The 26504-nt window shown below is 43.9% G+C and overlaps 1 protein-coding gene across 1 annotated transcript; it reads left to right on the top strand.

The window, feature by feature from the left end:
* Positions 1 to 23091, top strand: LOC311231831 (nucleotidyltransferase MB21D2; the record flags this gene model as incomplete). The annotated part of the gene is made up of 2 exons (XM_084318453.1): positions 1 to 274; positions 21824 to 23091. The coding sequence occupies 2 exons, from the start codon at positions 1 to 3 to the stop codon at positions 23089 to 23091; spliced, it is 1542 nt and encodes a 513-aa protein (XP_084174579.1).
* Positions 23092 to 26504: the final 3413 nt, after the last annotated feature.

The following is a 26504-nucleotide window of genomic DNA, read 5'->3' as shown; positions in this document are numbered from 1 at the left end:
ATGGCGGCGCCTGCTCTCTCCAGCCGGGCAGGCTCGGTGAACAGTCTGGGTGGGAACAGTCCCACCGCCACGCCGGTCGCCTCCTCCAGCAGCGGCAACAACAACAACAGGGTCCCGGCGGCCGGAGCCCCGGAGCTGGACTTCAGGTCCGGGACGCGGATCGAGGAGATGAACCGACTCATCCAGGAATTCAGCAAACACGACCAGCGAGAGTATGACGACCAGCGGGCTCTGGAGATCCACACGGCCAAGGACTTCATCTTCTCGATGCTCGGTAAGAACAAGAACACACAGTCACAACAATAGTACTTCATGTTAAACGTGTTAAACGTGTAGTTTATTTTGTGTACAAATGTGGACGTTCAGAATGCATTGGGTGCAGCAGGCAGCACCGGAGCACTGAGCCACCTGCCCTGTTTTCACCCCACAGCTGTAGTAGTCTAGGCGTGGACCAACCAAGCAAAGGGTCGACTAGGAAATGCTCGTTTAATAATAAAGGCAACGGGTATTAAGTAATATTTCGGAATATTTGAAATAAAGATAATCTTATTGTTGCTTACTTTCGTGTTGGAAAGAGGCCTATTGTCTGTGTGTGTGACGCTGTGGTCATATTATGGGCGTAGAGCTTTTTGGCAAATGGGCCAAAAAAATCAATGGTGTGACTGAGGTACGGGAATAATACGATGGCAGCTTTGCCCGTCTTCTCCAATGACTTCATACACTGTTACATCATGCAGCATGGCGTTTAGCCTCAACTAGAAGATTGGAAGATTACTTCTTTATGGTCAATGTACACAACGCTCCTAGTTACACACACATAGTCCTTATATCCCTCCTAGTTACACATAAACACAGTCCTTATATCCCTCCTAGTTACACATAAACACAGTCCTCATAGTCATATCCCTCCTAGTAGCTACACATACACACAGTCATCATATCCCTCCGTGTAGCTACACATACACAGTCATCATATCCCTCCTAATTACCCACAGTCCTCATATCCCTCCTAGTTACACACAGTCCTCATATCCCTCCTAGTAGCTACACATACACACAGTCCTCATATCCCTCCTAGTAGCTACACATACACACAGTCCTCATATCCCTCCTAGTAGCTACACATACACACAGTCATCATATCCCTCCTAGTTACACACAGTCATCATATCCCTCCTAGTTACACAGTCCTCATATCCCTCCTAGTTACACACAGTCATCATATCCCTCCTAGTTACACATAGTCCTCATATCCCTCATACACAGTACATTTCACAGAGTAAATTTTACTCAAACTGAGTACATTTGACTCAAACTGAGTAATTTACTCAGTTTGAGTAAAATGTTCTCTGCGAAATTTACTGTCCATACACACAGTCCTCATATCCCTCCTAGTTACACACAGTCATCATATCCCTCCTAGTTACACAGTCATCATATCCCTCCTAGTTACATATACAGTCCTCATATCCCTCCTTACACATACACAGTCTTTTGATTGATTGAAAACTTTATTAACATATTGCAGAATGGGTACAGTACAGTACAGCTCAATACATACAATTGTTAAGGGGATGCAGACCAGAGAAAGACTTTCGTCTTGTTTACATCAGGGTCCCCCATTTTCAATTCATCATAACATATATGACATACACGACATACTGCTACATCTATACATTTATGACATACCAGATTTGCAAATACACTACTGTTTGTGATACAAAAAGAGTCTAGAAAAGAGAGTATATATACATTTGACGTAGAAACTGTACATTGGAGGAGGTGGGGGGGGGGGGGGGGGGGGGGTTGGGTAGGAGGGGTGGGTGGGGGACACTGTACAACTGTACAAGCAAAACTGTACATTGGAATATTGACGAAACCATACTTGGTCATTTACTGTACATTGGAGGGGGTTGGGTTTATTTACAGGGGCCAGTTTCGAATTGCAGTCTCCCGTAGGTGTTCTTTGAGAGTGGTTTTGAAAGTGGGTAGTGATTCACATTCCTTTACAGCTTTGGGTAGGGCGTTCCACATTGATGTGGCATAATTGCTAAACATGTTTAGTCCCTTGTTTGAGCCGAATCTAGGTTTAACATGATTTGTGGAGCTCCCTCTGGTGTTGTGAGCCTGGTATTCACTGACCTTTGGGAAGTATTTTGACATGTACATGGGTACCTTGGTCGTGTAGTGTATCTTGTAGACCAGGCCCATTGCAAGTTGCTGTACTCTGTCGTCTACTCTAAGCCATCCTAGGTTGTCAAAGTGGGCAGGGGTGAGGTGGGTTCTAGGGGTAAGGTCAAGTAGTAGTCTGACCAGTTTGTTTTGAGATGTTTGTAATTTTGTTTTTAGCACCTTTGAGGTGCTTTGGTACCATGAGGTGCAAGCATAGTCGTAGTACCCTTGAATGAGTGCTCGTGCCAGAGTCTTCAGGGTATTCTTGTTTACCAGAGAGGAGATCCGGTACAAGAATCGAGTTCGTTGGTTGACTTTTTTTATTACCTTGGATGCCATTTTGTCACAGGAAAGATTTGCATCTAGGATGGAACCTAGAGTCCTCATATCCTTCCTAGTTACACACAGTCCTCATATCCCTCCTAGTTACACACAGTCCTCATATCCCTCCTAGTTACACACAGTCCTCATATCCCTCCTATTTACACATAAACACAGTCCTCATATCCCTCCTATTTACACACACATATGCATTTCATCAGAGCACAGGGTCGCCCGCAGCTGGAGCAGTTTTGGGGTTGAGTGCCTTGCTCAAGCGATGGTGGGCACCATAGATGTAATACCACCAGCCACCCTTCACTAGTCACCAGCTCACAGCTGGAACACACCCTCCCGTCAGTGCCGGGGATCGACTGGCCGGCCTCTTTACCTCTAGGCCACCAGTCCAACTTCTCAGCAACACAAAGATCATACAGAATATTACCTGCAGCCTGACGCCGGTGAAACCACTGGGAGCAGCATTTCCTGTGATAGTGTTTCCGTGTTTTCCCCCAGATGACCTGAGGGGGTGACAGGCAGGCAGGGAGGTCTGTCTGATATTGTGGTGGGTCTGTCTGATATTGTGGTGGGTCTGTCTGATATTGTGGTGGGCCTGTCTGATATTGTGGTGGGCCTGTCTGATATTGTGGTGGGCCTGTCTGATATTGTGGTGGTCTGTCTGATATTGTGGTGGTCTGTCTGATATTGTGGTGGGTCTGTCTCATATTGTGGTGGGCAGGTCACAAACAATATATGTCTGGGAACGGAACTGTTCCAGTGTCCACCAGCCTCTACTGTCTGTGTTCAGTCTTTAGTGCTTTAGTGTGTGCGTATGTGGATGTGCGTGTGTGTGTGGCCTAGAATAGAGGACACGTTTCATTATGATCCTGGATGTGCTCCAGATGCAGATTAAAATACTACAGTCTACTACATACTTCCATGAAATTCCCTTTTGTGCACACACACACACACACACACACACACACACACACACACACACACACACACACACACACACACAGGGCTGTACGCTAAGCTTTTTCACTAGGGGCACACTTGCCCCTAAATTAGAAATTTAGGGGCAAAAAATATGTTTTAGGGGCACATTTTTAAATAACAATTTTACCATTATAGTGCAAAAAAATATGTTCCTCCTGCCTCATTACTGTGGTCCTTTTATTTAACATTTAAGTGCTTTTGTTGTCAGGTTTGTATCTTTTATAATGAACCAACTAGGGCTGGGCGATATGGCCTAAATATGATATCACGATATTTTCTGACCTTTCGGCGATACACGATACACATCACAATGTTTTTCTTTTTTACCCCAAACAATTCATTATGAGGCTTACCAAGACGGTATGAGTTTGCAAGCTAACATTAAAGACAAAATAAAATACCCATGCATTTAGCATTTTTATATTATATATTAGATTTAGATTATTGGATTATTAGATTATATATTGCATATATTTAGCAATGAGATATTATATGATTTAGATATGAAATATGATGAATTGAAAATGGGGGACCCTGATGTAAACAAGACAAAAGTCTTTCTCTGGTCTGCATCCCCTTAACAATTGTATGTATTGAGCTGTACTGTACCCATTCTGCAATATGTTAATAAAGTTTTAAATCAATCAATCAATCAATCAATAGCATTTTAGCATTTTTATGAAACTACTGTATATTTGTATGTCTCTAAATGTTTTGATGAATTGAAAATGGAGGACCCTTATGTAAAAAAACCGAAAGTCTTTCTCTGGTCTTCATCCTCCTGTACTGTATTGTACCCATTATGCAATCTGTTAATAAAGTTCTCATTCATTCATTCTGACGGAAAACAGAATAATTTTGATTGACAGTAGAGTCTGCCAATTACGTCACAACGCTTGCACCCGCCCTGCTGTTCTTAGCACCAATCGGCAAGCGCATTCGTTTTTGACTTCCTGAATGCCCTGTGTGTTGACAACAACAAAGCTACTAACATTAGCTCCCCGCGGCCCACGAGTAGGAGACCAGTGCTCTGCAGGATGACTAAATGAGGCATAATGATTTTACCTCAACGAATGTTATAATAAAAGCCTTTCCATACATCTGCTGATTGAAAACTTTATTAACAGACCGCGGAATGGGCATATCTCAGCACGGGCTGAGATATGAACGAGTAACGTGTGGACCAGATTGACGCGACACAAGGTTTACACAACAGCCCCCACCCCTTGTTTTATTGTATTTGTACCTGTACTACCTGCTGTCAGCTGTTTATCTCTCTCTGTGAGCTTGATTAGCTCACGTTAGCTAGCGTTAGCTCCGCGGCTAACCCTGAACTAAATCAATGACTAGGTTCTAAAGCATTTCGAGTAGTTTTCACTGCACATAGAAGCAGCCAAACAGCGGGAGAATTTCGGGAGCATATGGCCAAAACCCAGTTAGGAACCATCGATTCCCATCCCTACTACTAACTTTACTTTTCTTCATAGCTAAATCAGCCAGTCTATCAGAGTGAGTGCTCAGTTGATTTTCCCCGCTGATCATACCTGAGTGCTCAGCGTCATCACACGCCTTGGATCATTTAGGAGTGAAATGCGAATGCAAGGCTTGAAATCCCTACTCGCAAGCCCGCCCCCAAATATTATTTACCAATCGCAACGGCCAATTAAAGGGGCAATTTGCGACGAGATCATCGCAGCGTACAGCCCTGACACACACACACACACACACACACTTGTACCCAGCTAATGCGTTACACACACGCACACACACACACACACACTTGGTTGTACCCAGCTAATGTCTCACACATGCACACACACACACACACACACACACACACACGTTTTGTCCCCAGCCCACAGTGCCAGTGGAATTCAATGGTATTCAGCCATGCAGTCTGTCTCTCTCTCCCAGTTTCTCTCTCTCTTTGCCTCTGTTTGTCTCTCTCTACCCCTCTCCCTCTCTGTTTTTCTCTCTCCCTCTCTTTCTCAGTTTACCTCTCTCTCTCTCTCTCTCTCTCTCTCTCTCTCTCTCTCTCTCTCTCTCTCTCTCTCTCTCTGTCTTTCTGAATCAGAATCTTTATTATTCACTAGGGATGCCCCGATCGATCGGCCACCGATCGTTATCGGCCGATACTCAGTATAAATATGCAATCTGTGAATTCCGATAATTAGTCATATTCGCCGATAGCGGAAACCGATCAAGCGAAGCTCTCACTCGCTGTCTGTCTCAGACACACACAACCTGCAAACTGCCGCTGCTCCTCCTCCCTAGCCCCGCCCGCCCCCGTGTAGAGTTTGTAAACAAAGAGGTGCGGCTCCTCTGCTCGAGTCTGTAGTGCACTGCATTCGACCTGCGCTAACGTTAGCTACCTAGCTATCGTTACTGTTTAAACAAAATTACCCAGTCAACTATTCACGTTTAGTAGGCATTGTCTAACGGTATTTAGCCGGCTAGCTACCGATAGCTCCTGATATCAACAAATGATCCAGAAAGTCTAGTAGTTCATGTTCATACCTCAGTTAGCTTGCGTTAGCTGACGTTCGTTTACTGTTCAAAACGAAATGTCCCATTGAACTAAAGTTCTGTCTTAACGTCATCTAGCCGGCTAGCAGTAGCTACAGATAGCTCTTGATATCAATGTCTTATAACATTGATTTAATGCGTATTCGAGCTGAGGGCTTGCTGAATGTGAAATGACCAAAGCACTTAACGTTACCAATGGGGTCCCGCTGCAGCGCCGGAGAATCCTTTTTGGAGCTGGGCTACTAGAGTACACACAGACAGTGGAGCTGTTTGCAGATAGTGAGCATTTTGACTTGTTGCGTGGTGGCGATGTCTCGCAGTCGCAGATAATACAAGTACAAGTCGAATTATATAATATATATATTTTATAAAAAAAAAAAAAAAAAAACTTTTTATATAAAATAATTTTTAATTTCTTTTTAATCAAAAACAATCGGTATCGGATCGGTATCGGCCGATATGGCTCACGACGATCGGTGATCGGTATCGGTGGCAAAAAACGTGATCGGGGCATCCCTATTATTCACGTATCATAATATATATTATATCTTACAGCATAGAGACATTATTTGGTTGCCCCCGGGCCCTGCAGGAGACACAGCAGTAGAATATGATGGAAATAGAATAATAATATGAAAGGCATAGAATAGCAGCAGGGGACAGAACTAAGGTCCTCATGTTCACATACAAAGCCATTTAAACGGTCTCGCCCCAGCCTACATAATGGAACTCCTGGTCCAATCAGCTGGCTCCAGATCCCTCAGATCAAACAATAGAATCTGCCATAAAATCCCACACGCAAGACTGGTGACGAAGGGAAACCGGGCTTTCGCAGTCGCAGCACCGACACTCTGGAACAAGCTCCCACTAAACTTGAAATCTGCAAGCACTCTACGGACTTTTAAGGCCATACTCAAAACCCACCTTTTCGCCATAAAAAAAAATCCATGAGCTAGTTTTTGTATTGTAGTATGACTTAGGAATGCACCAGTCCGATATTGGTATCGGTATCGGCCGCCGATATCAGTAAAATAGCTGGACCGGGTATCGGTAAAAAAATATATATATCAGATTTCTTTATTTTTTCTTTTTTTTATAAGAAATAAAATAAGAAATAAGTACATTTATATCTATGTGTTAATTTGTTACATTTAGTTTTACTAAGTTAGGAAAGTAATGTTTTAAGTCAAGCCTGATGTTGCCTTGCACAAAAGAATGATCCCAGTCTCTTCCACACAGTGACAGTGAGGCATACAGTTTATTAATTGACTGAATGAAGTTTATTTTCCGTCTTTGTTTACAACAAATTATTTTGGAAAAATATTTCATGTATTTTTTTCTATTTTCGTATTGTTCCTGTCTTTTTGTTTCTCTTTCTTTCCCGGGCTGCGCCCCAGGCAGATGTAACTATTGGTTGAGGGGCACAATATAAATAAATGTATCATATATCCTATCATATCAAGGTCTCTCTGAGTCTGAACCTCTACAGTGGCTCCACTAGTCTCTGTTATAATACAGCACTAAGGTCTCTCTCTGAACCTCTACAGTGGCTCCACTAGTCTCTGTTATAATACAGCACTAAGGTCTCTCTCTGAACCTCTACAGTGGCTCCACTAGTCTCTGTTATAATACAGCACTAAGGTCTCTCTCTGAACCTCTACAGTGGCTCCACTAGTCTCTGTTATAATACAGCACTAAGGTCTCTCTGAACCTCTACAGTGGCTCCACTAGTCTCTGTTATAATACAGCACTAAGGTCTCTCTCTGAACCTCTACAGTGGCTCCACTAGTCTCTGTTATAATACAGCACTAAGGTCTCTCTCTCTGAACCTCTACAGTGGCTCCACTAGTCTCTGTTATAATACAGCACTAAGGTCTCTCTCTGAACCTCTACAGTGGCTCCACTAGTCTCTGTTATAATACAGCACTAAGGTCTCTCTCTCTGAACCTCTACAGTGGCTCCACTAGTCTCTGTTATAATACAGCACTAAGGTCTCTCTCTGAACCTCTACAGTGGCTCCACTAGTCTCTGTTATAATACAGCACCAAGGTCTCTCTCTCTGAATCTCTACAGTGGCTCCACTAGTCTCTGTTATAATACAGCACCAAGGTCTCTCTCTGAACCTCTACAGTGGCTCCACTAGTCTCTGTTATAATACAGCACTAAGGTCTCTCTCTCTGAACCTCTACAGTGGCTCCACTAGTCTCTGTTATAATACAGCAATAAGGTCTCTCTCTGAACCTCTACAGTGGCTCCACTAGTCTCTGTTATAATACAGCACTAAGGTCTCTCTCTGAACCTCTACAGTGGCTCCACTAGTCTGTTATAATACAGCACTAAGGTCTCTCTCTGAACCTCTACAGTGGCTCCACTAGTCTCTGTTATAATACAGCACTAAGGTCTCTCTCTGAACCTCTACAGTGGCTCCACTAGTCTCTGTTATAATACAGCACTAAGGTCTCTCTCTGAACCTCTACAGTGGCTCCACTAGTCTCTGTTATAATACAGCACCAAGGTCTCTCTGAACCTCTACAGTGGCTCCACTAGTCTCTGTTATAATACAGCACTAAGGTCTCTCTCTGAACCTCTACAGTGGCTCCACTAGTCTCTGTTATAATACAGCACCAAGGTCTCTCTCTCTGAATCTCTACAGTGGCTCCACTAGTCTCTGTTATAATACAGCACTAAGGTCTCTCTCTGAACCTCTACAGTGGCTCCACTAGTCTCTGTTATAATACAGCACTAAGGTCTCTCTGAACCTCTACAGTGGCTCCACTAGTCTCTGTTATAATACAGCACTAAGGTCTCTCTCTGAACCTCTACAGTGGCTCCACTAGTCTCTGTTATAATACAGCACTAAGGTCTCTCTCTCTGAACCTCTACAGTGGCTCCACTAGTCTCTGTTATAATACAGCACTAAGGTCTCTCTGAACCTCTACAGTGGCTCCACTAGTCTCTGTTATAATACAGCACTAAGGTCTCTCTCTGAACCTCTACAGTTGCTCCACTAGTCTCTGTTATAATACAGCACTAAGGTCTCTCTCTGAACCTCAACAGTGGCTCCACTAGTCTCTGTTATAATACAGCACTAAGGTCTCTCTCTGAACCTCTACAGTGGCTCCACTAGTCTCTGTTATAATACAGCACTAAGGTCTCTCTCTCTGAACCTCTACAGTGGCTCCACTAGTCTCTGTTATAGTGTTGTCACGATACTGGAATTTCGACTTCGATACGATACCTTGAAAAGTATCGATACTTCGATACCATTTCGATACCAAAAAAAAAAAAAATATATATATATATATATATATATATATATATATATATATATATATATATATATTTTTTTTTTTAAACAAATTTAGCTTTTCTTGCTGGTTGATTCTCCTCAGCTTCGAGTCTGGTACTATAAGAGAAGATAAATATAACACTTTTAAAACCCTTTGTTTATCTTTAGATCACACATTTAAAAATAACTGTTCATCTCACTTCAATCATTTTTATTGCAAATGCAGAACATGGTATTTTCTCAAGCAGACAGATGTAAACACTGTAATCTGTGTTGCATGTACCTCACAAACTGAACAGTTAGTAACAGTTTTTATTTAAAGATAACGAGAGCAAGCGAGAGAGAGAGAGAGGTATCGGTAGATAGAGAGAGAGAGAGGTAGCGGTAGATAGAGAGAGAGAGAGAGCGAGAGAGAGAGAGAGAGAGAGAGAGAGAGAGAGAGAGAGAGCGAGAGAGAGGTAGCGGTAGAGAGAGAGAGAGCGAGAGAGAGGTAGCAGTAGATGGAGAGAGACAGAGAGAGACAGAGAGGCTATGCTCGGAGCATTTTAGTAATGTTACATTTTCAACAAGATTGCTGCTATTTAAACACTTGGTGGAAACGGGGTAACGTTAACCTTATGTCGACTGTAGTATTGTATGACCTCGACATAACGTTTACACGTTAACGTTACTCCGTTTCCAATGCAGTATTTATAACTGTGGCCAGCTAAGCTAAGGGAGCTAACTTTAGCTGGTAGCTGTAACGTTACAACGAAGCAGCTGTTGATATTATGCGCCATCAGTAGACAACGTATCATGTATTAAACTAGAGTTAATGGTTTAATGCTTCAGTCACAGTGACGTTGAAAGAGCAGCTGTCACGAACCTCTTTCATTTCTTTATGGAGATCGGCGCTGGCACTGCTATAACCGCTTGCAAATAGCATTGGGGCATTTGTAGCTTGTCCTTCGTTGTTTACTTGAAACCCGAAGTACCTCCAAACAGCACTTCTGCTGCTTTCTTTATCCACAAGCACAAGTTGCGGAGGCTCTGCATTTACCATCTTCAGCTAAAATGTTTGTTTACTAACTGAAGAAGACGGCTCTCTGTGACTCTGTGAGGGGGAGGGCTGGACTCGGAGGAGCCGGGGGGGCAAGCACGCTGAGCGCTCTGAACAGCGCGTCAACAACTTGCGGTAGAACACTCGCCAGCTGGTGGTACCGATACTGCAGAAAGTATCGGTACTTCGGGAAATGAGTATCGAAGCCTTTTTAAATATTCAGTATCGATATGTATCGATACTTCGATATTTTTGACAACACTACTCTGTTATAATACAGCACTAAGGTCTCTCTCTCTCTGAACCTCTACAGTGGCTCCACTAGTCTGTTATAATACAGCACTAAGGTCTCTCTCTGAACCTCTACAGTGGCTCCACTAGTCTCTGTTATAATACAGCACTAAGGTCTCTCTCTGAACCTCTACAGTGGCTCCACTAGTCTCTGTTATAATACAGCACTAAGGGGGCTTTCACACTCAGCCTTTTGTATCGAATCACCGTCCCGGAGCACGGGGGGCAGTGTTCTCACTCACCACTTTTGGGGTGCGAAACGGCGCTGAATCGTTTCACCCCCCGCTGAACGGGACCAGCTGGCAGAGGTGGTCTCGGGGTCGGTCCCGGGAGAACGGGGGGTGTGGCTTTGCGAGCTTGTACCTTTTCACGGGCGTGGCGCCTGGTGCTGACATAACGTCATAAATGTTGTTTGCCATTGCTATGTCTATACATTTGTTCGAATGCATTTATTTCTATTAGACCAGTGGTGCCCAACAAGTCGGCCGTGGTCGACCAGTAGATCACTCAAAACGCTCAAAAGCGGACTCTACAACACCATCCATTCGTGATAAAATATAACTTCATATTTATTGGCAATTTGTTCATTTTATATCAACATCCAGAGTCCGCAGTCGTGTTAAGACATTCCCGTTTACATTTTCGGTCGACCAGTAGATCAATGACATTCAATATAATCGATGCGTATGTTGCATGTGTAGTAACGTTAGCGTTAGCCGTTAGCTTAGCGATATTGTTAACCCTGCAAAACGATCAAAAGCGGGCTCTACAACAGAGTTCCATTTGTGAGAAAAGGGGGGTGGGTTATATTGACAAGGATTGACAAGAGGTTCAAATATAGCTTCATATTTATTAGTTATTTGTATCTTTATATCAACATTCATTCTCCAGTCTCCGTGTGAACACTTCCTGTGTTTACATTTCGAGCGTGACATCATCGACAATAGCCGGGGGGGTGTCGTGATTTGTAGCAGCAGCAGCAGCGCTCCTCTAGTGCAACAGCAATGAGCGAGTGCGAGAGGGATCTGTTTGGCAGTAGGCTGCTGTGTTATTAGCTGGCTTGCTAGGCTACTTATCCAAGCTACCGATATCCCTCCCTCCCTCCCATCCGTGCTTTTGCTCATCGACTACGGCAAGCTTACAAGCTCAAAACGCAAACCGTAAACAAAACCCAGAGCGCACCCAGAATGAAGTGTGTACACAAACTAGAGGGGGGAGAGGGGGGGGGGGGGGGGTTCGGATCAGATCTCGGCACGGGCGGAACGGAACGAAATAGAAACGAATAGAGTGAGTGAGAAAGGGCCCTAAGGTCTCTCTCTGAACCTCTACAGTGGCTCCACTAGTCTATGGTTATAAACAGCAGACACAGCATGGATGTGTGTAAAAATAGCTCTCAGATGTAACTCGGTGATCACAGTATGGATGTGGTTTGAGCAGAGTGCCTGTAGGCCTAAGCCTCTTTATGATGTGCATGTGGATCTTGCATGTACATGTGCGTGTTGTTTGTGTTATTCCTGTGTGGGTCACAGCGGACAGGTAGCAGGCTGTCTCTCTCTCTCTCTTTCCCCCTCTCTCTGTCTGAGAAAAAGTGGATAAAAAAAGGAACATGTTAGTAGTATTATAAAACATGAAGGAACATGTTAGTGGTATTAAGCATATCAACGGCTCTAGTCATTCATAACGTTTTAATCTTTTTTTTGGGGGGGGGGGGGGGGGGGTGTTTCCTCCCTTTAACAGCCCCATGGTGAGCTGCCCAACAATCAGCTGCTGTAAGGAAACATTCCTTGCCATATAATCCTACAATAGGTTGCTTAACAGCACAGATGGCACATGCTTGTGGCGCTAACATGGCTGCCAGTGAAAGGGGGAAACAGTAATGACTGAGGTCTGGATCTGGTGTGGTTCCAACTCTCCAAACAGCACTGCCAACCTCAACAGACCCAGATTCTTACTGTCCTCTACTATCATGCACTCTTCCTAATACTAACATGTCTCTACTACTATGCACTCAACACTGCAGCACTCGAGTTTCATCACTTTGATGAACATTGTTACTCAGTTGACCAACGTGTAGATAGATGGATGCTACACACCCTACCACATGACCCCTAATGACACCACAACACAACATGTAGATAGATGCTATAGACTCCATTCACTTTTATAAACCTGGTAGGGGACTCCATTCACTTTTATAAACCTGGTAGGGGACTCCATTCACTTTTATAAACCTGGTAGGGGACTCCATTCACTTTTCTTTTTTCTTTATCCACTTTTTCTCCAAATTTTTCTATTTTTCTCCCATCCCAATTTCATATAGCCAATTCTCCCCTCCCCTGTCTTGAACGTTGCTAGACTATGCCCCCCACTGGTCGGTCCCCTCCGGTACACGAGGAGGCAGCCTGTCGCATCTTTTCACCAGACAGCGCGGACTCTCAGGGACAGGTTACACCTAGGGTGTTTTCGTTTCGTTTTCAGGATGAGTTTAGCTTTTCCAGGTCGCAACGTAGTGGCAGCCGAGTTAGACATTCGTTTTGCAACCTGAGCACTTTCGTTTAGCCTCCTGAGCACAGTGATGTAGTACAATGCCAAAGCAGTAGGTGGCAGTAGGTGGCGAACATGAAGGCAATTTTCAACCAATCAGAACTTGAATGTGCCAATACACTTCCTGCAAAGAAATGTCAACAAGCCGCCATCTTTAAATACCTCCGGCTATTTAGCCAATGCAGCACTTATTTTTCAGCAACGCTGAACCACGGAATTATAAACGCCCCCTCGCCCATCCGGTCAACATCAGATGACGTGTAGTAACTTCCAGAAGTCCGTCCAGTTGGATTTTTTTATATCGCGCCGATTGCTATCAAACTGTATTTGATCATCAATATAATGCATTTGGGGCTATAAATCACGTTCTGGAGAAAGCTGCAGAAAGAGATGAAAACATACTTATACTTTAGATCATATTTTAGTATGAATATGTGAATGAAAAAGTTTAACGTTCATACACCCTGAACAATACATATAGGACATTGAATGGGCCCTAATAATGGCAATTTAGCAATAGAATTTAAAAAGTTATAGCCCTGCAAAGAAGGGGAACTTCTCCATAGACAAATAGAGCTGGCAACCTATGGTATATCATGAATTTAGCCTTAGGCAATCAAAGTGTTAACAGGGACAGCAAACATATTCATTCAGCAACAAAACAAAAACACAAACACCTAGTCTAACCATGGCCTCAGTGCTTCCTGTCTCTGCTGTGCAGGTGTCACCCAACCGAATTGTAGGAGTCGCCGTCCACAACGTCCAGATTACCACCCATCGATTTCCACCCGCTGACTCTGCCAAATGAGCCAGTACGACGGCCGGCCCAAGTCGAAGGCAATGCTGAGACTGGGATTCGATACCGGAGTCTCTTGCATTGGTGACGAGCGCAATCTCCACTACACCACCCAGCCGCCCTCCATTCACTTTTATAAACCCGGTAGGGGACTCCATTCACTTTTATAAACCTGGTAGGAGACTCTATTCACCTTTATAAACCTGGTAGGGGAGGGCGGCTAGGTGGTGTAGTGGGCAAGGCACTCGCCACCAGTGTGGAGACGCTAGGATTCGCGTGTTCGAATCCAGCTCTCCACATTGTTTTCAGTTTAGCTGGTCGTCCGCAGTAATACACATTGGCCGTATTACGGGGAGGGAAAACTGAAGGGTGGGGATCGAACGTTGTGAACAAGAGACTCCTACAAGTCGGTTGGTGCGCCTGCGCAGTAGAATCAGGAAGTGTCGGGGGCAGCGTGAGCCTCCCACGCGTTACTCCTCGACACTGAGAGATCGAGCTGCGCAGGTGAAAAGATGCGACTGCTGTTACCTCAAGTACCGGAGGGGACTTGTGCTATGTATGACTTAGTCCACATTGCAGCCGGCTTGTGGGAGGCAAGAAACAGCGTTCGTGACAGGGGAGGGTTGAATTGGATGATACGAAATTGGGATGGGAGAAAATATAGAAAAAATGGGAGAAAAAGTGGATCAAAAAAATAAACCTGGTAGGGGACTCTATGGTAGGGGACTCCATTCACTTTTATAAACCCGGTAGGGGACTCCATTCACTTTTATAAACCTGGTAGGGGACACCATTCACTTTTATAAACCTGGTAGGAGACTCTATTCACCTTTATAAACCTGGTAGGGGACACCATTCACTTTTATAAACCCGGTAGGGGACTCCATTCACTTTTATAAACCTGGTAGGGGACTCTATTCACTTTTATAAACCCGGTAGGGGACTCTATTCACTTTTATAAACCCGGTAGGGGACTCCATTCACTTTTATAAACCCGGTAGGGGACTCCATTCACTTTTATAAACCTGGTAGGCGACTCCATTCACTTTTATAAACCCGGTAGGGGACTCCATTCACTTTTATAAACCCGGTAGGGGACTCCATTCACTTTTATAAACCTGGTAGGAGACTCTATTCACCTTTATAAACCTGGTAGGGGACTCTATGGTAGGGGACTCCATTCACTTTTATAAACCCGGTAGGGGACTCCATTCACTTTTATAAACCTGGTAGGGGACACCATTCACTTTTATAAACCTGGTAGGAGACTCTATTCACCTTTATAAACCTGGTAGGGGACACCATTCACTTTTATAAACCCGGTAGGGGACTCCATTCACTTTTATAAACCTGGTAGGGGACTCTATTCACTTTTATAAACCCGGTAGGGGACTCTATTCACTTTTATAAACCCGGTAGGGGACTCCATTCACTTTTATAAACCCGGTAGGGGACTCCATTCACTTTTATAAACCTGGTAGGCGACTCCATTCACTTTTATAAACCCGGTAGGGGACTCCATTCACTTTTATAAACCCGGTAGGGGACTCCATTCACTTTTATAAACCCGGTAGGGGACACCATTCGGCCCTGGCGGCTGAAGAAGCCTTTGCACACCTTACTACAGCCTCCACTTTCTTCCACCTTGGTGGCCTAATATCCAGCGTTTACTCCATCTCTCCTACCGGTGGTATACCTGGAGGAAGGCCCATTTCTTCATTATTTCCTGTATCTGAGTCTTTTTTAAACATTCCTCTACCTCTTGCTTTGAAGCTTTGAGTTATCCTCCCTTCTGCTTCCTTTAACACACTCACACGGATCATCTATAAAATGCTGTCCCGACTCGCTCCTTCTTCTCTCTCTTCCTCCCGAGTTGTTCTGCTCCTCCTGAGTTCTGCTAATCGACCCCTGAGCTCTTCCTGCAGGACATCCATCCTCTCGTCCACTGTCACCCAGAGGTGGCGCTGGACTTTCTCCTTGTCCGTCATGATGACGGCTAATATAGACAGAAGAATAAACCTACATGCATTTATAAGAGCGAAATGAGGAACAGATGAGACATCGACAGTCTTTTTTCATGTCAACTGTACATAATGATTTATTTATTGCTTTTACTAGGGGTGTAACGGTACACCAAAACCACGGTACGGTACGTACCTTGGTTTTGAAGTCAAGGTTCGGTATGGGTTTTCGGTACAGTGGGGGAAAGTTTGGCTTTCCATGTTCCACTCAGGGGTGATGTAGTGTGCAGTAACTAATTGTACTTGTAGGGCTGTCAACGAATATTCTATGAAATCAATAATCGACTTGTAAAAAAATAAATTATATTATAGATTGTGAAAGAAAACAGCCCCCGGTGGGCGGTTGTTAGTGGTTAACATACCATTGTATTCGTTCGGTACGTTACGGTACACACTGAAACGGTTCGGTACGGATACGTGTACCTTTACACCCCTAGTTTTTACAGTAAAACTGTAGAAAGAATGGTCAGAATTAGGCCTGGGTTCAAAAAGTCGATTTCCCGATTCTGAATCGATCTTCATTTATTATCATAAGATCCCAAGATCGATCTTAAAATTCGATATTTTTTTCATCCCCCAATTTAGTCGTTATGCCAATTCCCTTCCTGGTCATTGCGCGTATTGCCCCACTGTCGGTCTGGGGAGGGTGTAGACCAGGGGTCGGCAATTAAGTTTGGCCTCGGGATAGGAATTTTCCATTGGTTCTCCCAGCCCACGTGACCATTTCTAGCATTTCCTTTGGCTATAGTGACAGACAGATAATGATTGTGGAAATACAACAAATCTACGAAACCACTTACTGAGACATCACCCAGACGTGACATATGCAAAAGCCAATGTTCCAATAAAAAGTACATTCATGTAACTGCTTGAGAGTCAATTCTTAATGTAAACATTGATATTTTTAACAATGCAACATGTTAGAGGGTTCCTTGAACCATTGAATCGGATTGAATCGGAAATCGAATTGAATCGGGACCTTGTGAATCGGAATCGAATAGTTTTGGGAAATCAGTGGCGATACCCAGCCTTAGTCAGAATAGGAATCAGAAACAGCTTTAGTTAATGATGTTTCCCCGCAGTTAGGGCAGAAAAACAATAAACAATACAGGCTAATTAACACCAGCATGGCTCGTGTGCATAAACAAGCAAATAGACAATTAGGCTGACAATTAAAACAAACAAATTTAAATAAATTAAATGAAAGGTGCTATAGATAACATTTGTATGTAGAGTAGTAATTTACAAACAATTATACACCCACAGAGCCTTTAGAAAGGTGCAGAATAAAAGTATTGCTTTCCCCCCCCAAAAAAATATTTGCAGGTCAAAAATGCATGTTGTGTGCATGTTGTTTACATGTTGTGTGCATGTTGTGTGCATGTTGTTTACATGTTGTGTGCATGTATCCCCTTATTCCCCTCCCTACTTCCCATTTCCCACATGGAATGCACCTGGTTAGTGGAGTGTCGGGGGTGGGGGTGTATGAGTCTGTGGCTGAACATGCTCCTCATCTTGGCTAGCTTCTAGTATATGGATGAGGTGTTTATGGATGAGGGGTGTATGGATGAGGGGTTTATGGATGAGGAGTGAGAGGTGTATGGATGAGGGACGAGCGGTTTATGGATGAGTGAGAGGTGCATGGATGAGGAGTGTATGGATGAGGGTTTTGTGGGTGAGGGGTGTATGGATGAGGAGTGAGGAGTCTATGGAGGAGGGGTGCCAGACAGTTCTTCTCTATGGCCACGTGGGTAGTGCTGATGTCAGCGTGTTAGTGAGGCTCTACTGTCCTCTAGTGGAGACTTTGTGGTAATTGCTCTGGTAGTCTGTCTGACAGATGCACACTGTGTAGCCTATTCTATACAGTAAGGTATATTCTATACATTAAGGTCTATTCTATACATTAAGGTATATTGTATACAGTAAGGTATATTGTATACAGTAAGGTATATTGTATACATCATGGTATATTCTATACATCAAGGTATATTCTATACAGTAAGTATTCTATACAGTAAGGTATATTGTATACATTAAGGTATATTCTATACAGTAAGAGTAAGGTATATTCTATACAGTAAGGTATATTATATACAGTCTTGTCTATTGTATACAATAAGGTCTATTCTATAAATTAAGTTATATGTATACAGTAAGGTATATTGTAGACAGTAAGGTCTATTCCATACAGTAAGGTCTATTGTATACACTAAGGTCTATTCCATACAGTAAGGTTTATTGTATACAGTAAGGTCTATTCCATACAGTAAGGTCTATTGTATACAGTAAGGTCTATTGTATACAGTAAGGTCTATTCCATACAGTAAGGTTTATTGTATACAGTAAGGTCTATTCCATACAGTATGGTCAATTTGTAGACAGTAAGGTCTATTGTATACAGTAAGGTATATTAATTCAGCTGTGGTACATTAGCACCTCGGTAAGAAAATCACTGCAGTCACATATCATTCTGTCAACCCTCTCTGCCAAACATAGAGTAGGATCCGAATGGCTGATTGATTGGTTTACTTTGTTTTGGTAATATAATGATGTAATGATTTCACCCTCTGTAATGAATCAATGGTCCAAATAATCTAAGACCGTATTAAACACAAACGCACACAGCACCTGCACAGTAGAGACCAATAGATTGATTGTGGTTTTATTCTACTGTATTTATGTTTTATGTATTTATTCTGATGCTCCTGGCAGAATCAGAAGTCTTTGAAAGAACGACCTTGAGATGAACAACCAACTGTTTTCAAACGTCCTCTTACTATCATGCACTTTGCTACTAAGTAATCTACCATGTCTATACTGCTATTTACTATGCTAGTATGTCTATACTACTATCTACTATGCTAATATGTCTATACTACTATCTACTATGCTAATATGTAGGGATGTTCGATATTGGCTTTTTTACCTATACCGATATTGTCCAACTCTTAATTTCCGATACCGATATATGCAGGGTTTCCCCCCCCAAAAAACGGAATAATTTCAGGTAATTAACATTACATATCTCTTGTCGTGGAATTAACACAACATTATGCATACTTTTGACAATAAATAAAATCTGAATTAGTTCTTTCTTGCTTGCCTGGGTAAATAAAGGTTAGATAAATGTAAAAAAAAAAAGAAGACAAAAAAAGGTATATATATCTTCTTTTTTTTAAACCGATACCGATAATTTTATCTTTTTATCCACTTTTTCTCCCATTTTCAATTTTTCTCCCATCCCAATTTTCGTATCATCCAATTCAACCCTCCCCTGTCTTTCAACGCTGTTTCATGCCTCCCACAAGCCGGCTGCAATGTGGACTAAGTCATACATAGCACGAGTCCCCTCCGGTACTTGAGGTAACAGCAGTCGCATCTTTTCACCTGCGCAGCTCGATCGTTCAGTGTCAGGGGTCTGGGCTTTGGAGGGGCCCCGCCCCCGTCGCTTTCTGATTCTACTGCGCAGGCACACCAACCGACCTGTAGGAGTCGCTGTCCACAACGCCCGATCCCCACCCATCAGTTTCCCTCCCCCTCATACTGCCAATGTGTATTAGTGCGGACGACCAGCTAAACTGAAAGCAATGTGGAGCGCTGGGCTCGAACAGGGAGGCGTACCTGTTCGAGCCCAGTCTCCAGTATTCGTGGTGAGCGCCTTGCCCACTGCACCACGTAGCCGCCCCCGATACCGATAATTTTTTATATCCCATTTTAATGCCTATCGGTAGGCTGATAATATCGGACATCTCTACTAATGTCTATACTACTACCTACTATGCTAATATGTCTATACTACTATGTTAATATGTCTATACTACTATCTACTATGCTAGTATGTATACTACTATATGCTAATATGTCTACTACTATGCTAATATGTCTATACTACTATCATGTCTATATATTACTACATACTATGCTAATATGTCTATACTACTACCTACTATGCTAATATGTCTTTACTACTATGCTAATATGTCTAATACTACTATGTTAATATGACTATATATACTACTATACTATGCTAATATGTCTATATTACTATGTCTATATTACTACTTACTATGCTACTATGTCTATTACTACCTACTATGCTAAGTATTTACTACTATGCTAATATGTCTATACTACTATGCTAATTTGTCGATACTACTATCTCTATATTACTACCTACTATGCTAATATGTCTATACTACTATGCTAATATGTCTATACTACTATGCTAATATGTCTATACTACTATACTAATAAGTCTACTACTATGGGTAGCTGGGGAACTAGTTCCACCCGTATTGGTTGTGTGTGGGGTCGGAATCGCCAGAGACTTCACGATATGATACTATCGCGATACTTGCGTCACGATACGCAGAAAATATTGCGATTTTTTTATTATTATTATATTTTTTTTGTTGCTCAAATTTTATTTATTACCTTTTTTCAACTGCAAAGTAAAACTTTGTCAACATGTTTTATCTAATAAAATAAAGTTCAGTCTGTGCATCTCACTTCAATAATTTTTATTGCAGAACATGGTATTTTCTCAAGCAGACAGATGTAAACTGTAATCTGTGTTGCATGTACCTGACAAACTGAACTGTTTGTATTACAGTCATATTCCATGTGTGTGTGTGTGTGGACTACTGTACTATTACAGGTATTGAAATGAACAATGCAACTTCCTTTTACAACATTTTTATTTTTTTATGAATAATTTAATATCGATACTTGGCGTCCCTGTATCGATACAGTATTGCCACGCAAAGTATCGCGATACTACTACGTATCGATTTCCGCCCCCACCCTGTGTCATCATATCTGGGAGGGAGAAAGGCCACTGATTTAAACTGCAAGGACAGAAAATGCTGTTTTACATCAATAGGCTACAATCCTTTAGTTCTTCCACCCCTGGTTTCTGGCACCGGTCCATAATAACGTTCTTCTCACGACGAGGAAGGGACATGTTTTGCCAAACAATATGGTGCAATGCCACACATTATATATTCACAATGAATACGTATATGCCTACACCATTTTGGACTAAACAAAGTTCTTTATTTATTGTACCATGCATCCCAATTGAAATTGGTGATAAAATGACCAGATACAGTGATTATGTGCATTTATGCACAGAAATCACAAATTCTCATCTCATCTATAGTCGCATTGTAAACAGCAAAATATGCTAAATGTGATGCGTACGTTGATCTCATTGGACAGTATCGGTGTTCATTCCAAGTAACTTACCATCTTTAGATAATAAAGTTTGAAAACATTTCTCCTCTGAAAGCTTACATGGTTCTTAGTTTGAGGTACTCAACTCTTGATATCTCTCGCATCTCTCCTGTCTCTCTCCTCCAGGCACGGTCTTGTCACAGAACTAGAATGATCTTAATAGTCTCTTAATCACTTTAACATCACTCACACCTCTCTCCAGACCCCGCCCACCCGGGTCACGACCTCTTCACCATGCTTCCCCACGGTAGGCGGCTACGGCTGCCCAAGACATTGAAAACCCGCCACAGACTCAGTTTCTTCCCCTCAGCAGCTCGCCTAGTTAGTGACTCGGCTGTCCCCCTGCTCCACCCCCCCACCCCCCTCTATGGGGAGTTGCTAGGGTCTGAATTTTAAACTCTATCTTGCACTGCCATACCAACAGATTACTAGCCAATGCCATTGCACTTTATTGTCTTGTATGACTGTTTTGACAGATTTTACCTGTGAAAAGAGTTTATACACTGTACTGTGTCAATGCCGTATTACGTGTGTGTTTAACATAAATGGCGATTTTAAAGTTGATCTGAATCTGAATCCCGTCCCTCCTCCAGGCATGGTGCAGAAGCTGGACCAGAAGCTCCCTGTGGCCAACGAGTACCTGCTCCTCTCCGGAGGCGTCCGCGAGGGCGTGGTGGACATGGACCTGGACGAGCTCAGCGTCTATGCCCGCGGCAGCGACTACGACATGGACTTCACGCTGCTCGTCCCCGCGCTCAAGCTCCACGACCGCAACCAGCCCGTCACGCTGGACATGCGCCACTCCGCACTGTGCCACTCCTGGCTGAGCCTGCGTCTGTTCGACGAGGGCACCATCAACAAGTGGAAGGACTGCTGCACCATCGTGGACCACATCAACGGCGCCACCAACTACTTCTTCTCGCCCACGCTGGTCGCCGACTGGTTCTACCAGTCCATCAGCCTGGTGCTGCTGGAGGTGCAGAAGAAGCCCCAGAGGGGGATGCCCCGGGTGGAGAAGGTGGAGAGGAACGGCACCGTCATCTCCGTCATCCTCGGCGTCGGCAGCAGCCGCATGCTGTACGACATCGTGCCGGTGGTGTCGTTCAAGGGCTGGCCGGCCGTGGCCCAGAGCTGGCTGATGGAGAACCACTTCTGGGACGGCAAGATCACGGAGGAGGAGGTGATCAGCGGCTTCTACCTGGTCCCCGCCTGCTCCTTCAAGGGCCGCAAGGAGAACGAGTGGCGCCTGTCGTTCGCCCGCAGCGAGGTGCAGCTGAAGAAGTGCATCTCGTCCTCCCTGATGCAAGCCTACCAGGCCTGCAAGGCCATCATCATCAAGCTCCTGTCTCGGCCCAAGGCCATCAGCCCCTACCACCTGCGGAGCATGATGCTGTGGGCCTGCGACCGGCTTCCCTCCAGCTACCTGGCCCAGGAAGACTTCTCCGCTCACTTCCTGTTGGGGTTGATCGACGACCTGCAGCACTGCCTGGTCAACAAGATGTGTCCCAACTACTTCATCCCGCAGTGCAACATGCTGGAGCACCTGTCGGACGAGGCGGCCATGCTGCACGCCAGGAAGCTGTCGTCCGTGCGCTCCGACCCGGCGGAGCACCTGCGCACCACCATCGAGCACGCCAAGGCCGCCAACCGGCTCACCACGGACACGCAGTGGCGCGGCAGCAGCGGCAGCAACCTGCCCTCGCCGCAGTCGGACGCGGGCGGGGAGAACCAGCCCGACGACCGGCTGGCCAAGAAGCTCCAGCAGCTGGTGACGGAGAACCCGGGGAAGTCCATCTCCGTCTTCATCAACCCCGACGACGTCACGCGGCCGCACTTCCGCATCGACGACAAGTTCTTCTGAGACTGGAAAACGATTCTCCTCTCATCCTTCCTCCTCCCTCCTCCTCCCTCCTCAGCACCCGCTCTTCCTTTGACGCCATTTAATTTTTCGTATCTTTGTTTGTTTGTTTCTCTCACAGTTGCCACAGAGTGAAGTGTAGTAAGGTGCTCGTCTAGTTGTTTTTACCACTTTTTTACTCTTCCTGCCTTCCTTCCTTCTTGCCTTCATTCCTCCTGCCTTCCCCCCTCCCGCTGTGTGCTCTTGAGTCTTACCTGCTGAAGGCCTTTTTAACAGTAGCTGATGAATCTGCTTCTGACCCAACCAGGCCAGGGCTCGATTCTCTTTCAATTCAGGGGGAACGATGTTCATGTGCGACCTACTGAGAAATTATTTTGGATCGAACGCTTTGTCGTTATTAGTCAAAGTGAAATTTAGTTTTTCCGTTCCGAACGGGTTGAATTGAAGGAGCGTTGGGCCGCGTCCTGCTGGACAGAAGGCTGACTGAAGGAAATCCACCCTGAAACAGAATCCACCCTGAAACAGAATCCACCCTGAAACAGAATCCACCCTGAAACAGAATCCACCCTGAAATAGAATTCATGTCTGCTGTTCCCTGCGATCTGAGGCAAGTCACTCAATATTCCTAAACATGAAAAATGGTCAGGAATAGATTTCTGTCGCTTCATTGTTAATGTACACAATGTAATTTGATACGTGAAATTCAACATATCACAATGAAAAACATGACGGAAACGTCAACAAACCTGAGATAGAGAACAGTATGAAATCATCATCTTCGTGGCGACACTTATTGTGGTTTTATCGAATCATGAACCCCATATCGTGTATCGAATCGTATCATGAGATGGGAGGTACTCAGAATGTAAAAGTATACTGCCATATAGGCCTGCCGCGATAAGCAATAAATCGATTAATTGCCGCGATAATTAAAATTAATGCAATGATTTTGACGGGCGCGATTAATTGCTATTTGCGCGTTTGTTTTAATGAGGCGGAACCAGTACCCCTCGTCAGTCACTCCGTGTGGGGGGCCGCTGGCCTTACTACAGAGCACAGCACGGGAGCTCCGTGGGGCACTAGCAACGCCACATATAGCTTAATTACATTTCTCAATAGTGTTGCTCCTTTTAACCAAATAGCGTTCTTTGTAGTGTAACGTTAGCTATTTTTAGACCCAAGTAGTTACTCGCTACTGCCCGGAGAAACTGGACTGCTAAATAAAGATGAAAGATCTAGTGTTGATGCTCATTCAATGCCAACAACATTAGCTAAATAGCTAACAAACGAAATACAACGTATAGCATAGCTACAACACAGAATAACGTTAATACAATTACATGCATCATTGTTTACAATGAACGGGTGGGACTAGTCAAAGGACTGGACACGGGGACAAGTTAAACATGAATACATTTATTATAACAGGTAATCGAGTTGCGCTCCCGTGCCTACGCACCACAGGGCTATTCTATTCTATACGGCTTTGACGCTTCCTCCTCATCGTTGATTGCCTGTAGTAGCTGCATCTAACGTTAGTAGCTAACGTTAAAACTAACCTAAAGTTAGTTGCTCACCAACAATCTCAACATTTGTTTTATCATTAGCTCAAAAACACAGAACCGGACGAGATGCTGCTAGGATAATAACAACAATACTTCCGCTCCGGTCGGTGGGCTTCAAAATAAAAGTCTAAAACCGGAAAAGACGGAGCGGTGGGCTTCAAAATAAAAGTTTTGGGAAATAAATTTCTCAAAAAAAATTCTCTAACCGGTCGCAATAATATCGCTTATCGCGATATTTTCGGGGGCAATTAATCGCCCAGCAAAATGTGTTATCGTGGCAGGCCTACTGCCATAGATCCATGTAGGACTGGTAGGTCTAGTGAATATTAAGGTATACTGGCATGGGTCCATGTAGGACTGGTAGGTCTACAGAATATTAAGATATACTGTCATGGATCCATGTAGGACTGGTAGGTCTAGTGAATATTAAGGTATACTGCCATAGATCCATGTAGGACTGGTAGGTCTAGTGAATATTAAGGTATACTGTCATGGATCCATGTAGGACTGGTAGGTCTACTGAATATTAAGGTATACTGTCATGGATCCATGTAGGACTGGTAGGTCTACTGAATATTAAGGTATACTGTCATGGATCCATGTAGGACTGGTAGGTCTACTGAATATTAAGGTATACTGTCATGGATCCATGTAGGACTGGTAGGTCTAGTGAATATTAAGGTATACTGTCATGGATCCATGTAGGACTGGTAGGTCTACTGAATATTAACACATTGGACGCCAAAAACGAGTATACTCGTTATTGCCCGCCATGCGTTGTGCGCCAGAAACGAGTTCACTCGTTTTTGGGATCAATATTTAATTTTTTCGCCATGGCATTCATAATTCATCCAGCCTCCCTCCGGGACTGCAGCTGGACCCTGTCTGATATTGCAACGCCTCAATACCGCCGCCTGGTGGATGATCGGGCGACTTACACTCCAAGCCAAACCGGAAGTGGCGCTTGGTGCATCGAGGAAATTCCTCCGGCAGTAATATCTTGTAACGTGGGTCTAGATACACACTCGAGTGCATGGGATCGCTTTCGAAACGCAATAATCAATATGATTTCGGCGTTTATTGCGTCATACAAACGGGAAATGGATCTAGCAGATCGACGTCAAATAATTGGAATATTTTTCCTCCAGTCTCATCGGCAAACGGTAAGAGGAGTATAACGTTATTTTCAGCCCGATTGTTTATTCATTTCACGGCAATCCATCTGATCAAGATATCAAACCATACTAAATAAAGCCGTTACTGACGATCAAGGAATTATAAACGACCCCCCCCCCCTTTCCTTCACGCATGATGAATGTAACTGAGGGGTACAATTCCCTGACTGTATTACTAGATATGATACTTACTACCACTACCTTTGTACTTAATATTCGGCCACCCAGTACACGGCATAAATATATTATGATGAACACTGTCACGTAGATGAAACGGATCCAACACAAATGTACGAATTAGAAATAGGTCTTTATTTCTACACAGCGATGGTGTGTAGAGCAAGCACTTAATCAAATCGATCACATTTATGAATGGAATTAGTATGCACTTTTATGGCAAGAGTATTCGTCGGTATATCAATAGAGAATGTCCAATCTCTGAAGGCGCAGGTGGTACATATACGACCTGGAATAGTTTAAGGAATAACAGCAATGATACTTTAATGATTATATACTGGATACACTAGAGGGGGTTAATCCGGTCGCTTGTAAGCAGACAGGAGTAGGAAGGGGGGGGGGGTAGAATCCGGCTGCCTCATCCGGCCAAGGGTATCCCAGGTGAACCCACTGTAGTGCCGTTCAATGCGCCGGCGATCCTTGGACCACAGATGAAAGC

The sequence above is a fragment of the Notolepis coatsorum genome (genome assembly GCF_963971535.1).
Source record: "Notolepis coatsorum genome assembly, chromosome: 1".
Lineage (NCBI taxonomy): Eukaryota > Metazoa > Chordata > Actinopteri > Aulopiformes > Paralepididae > Notolepis > Notolepis coatsorum.
The sequence above is the reverse complement of the archived record's forward strand: the minus strand, read 5'-3'. Positions and strand labels throughout refer to the sequence as shown.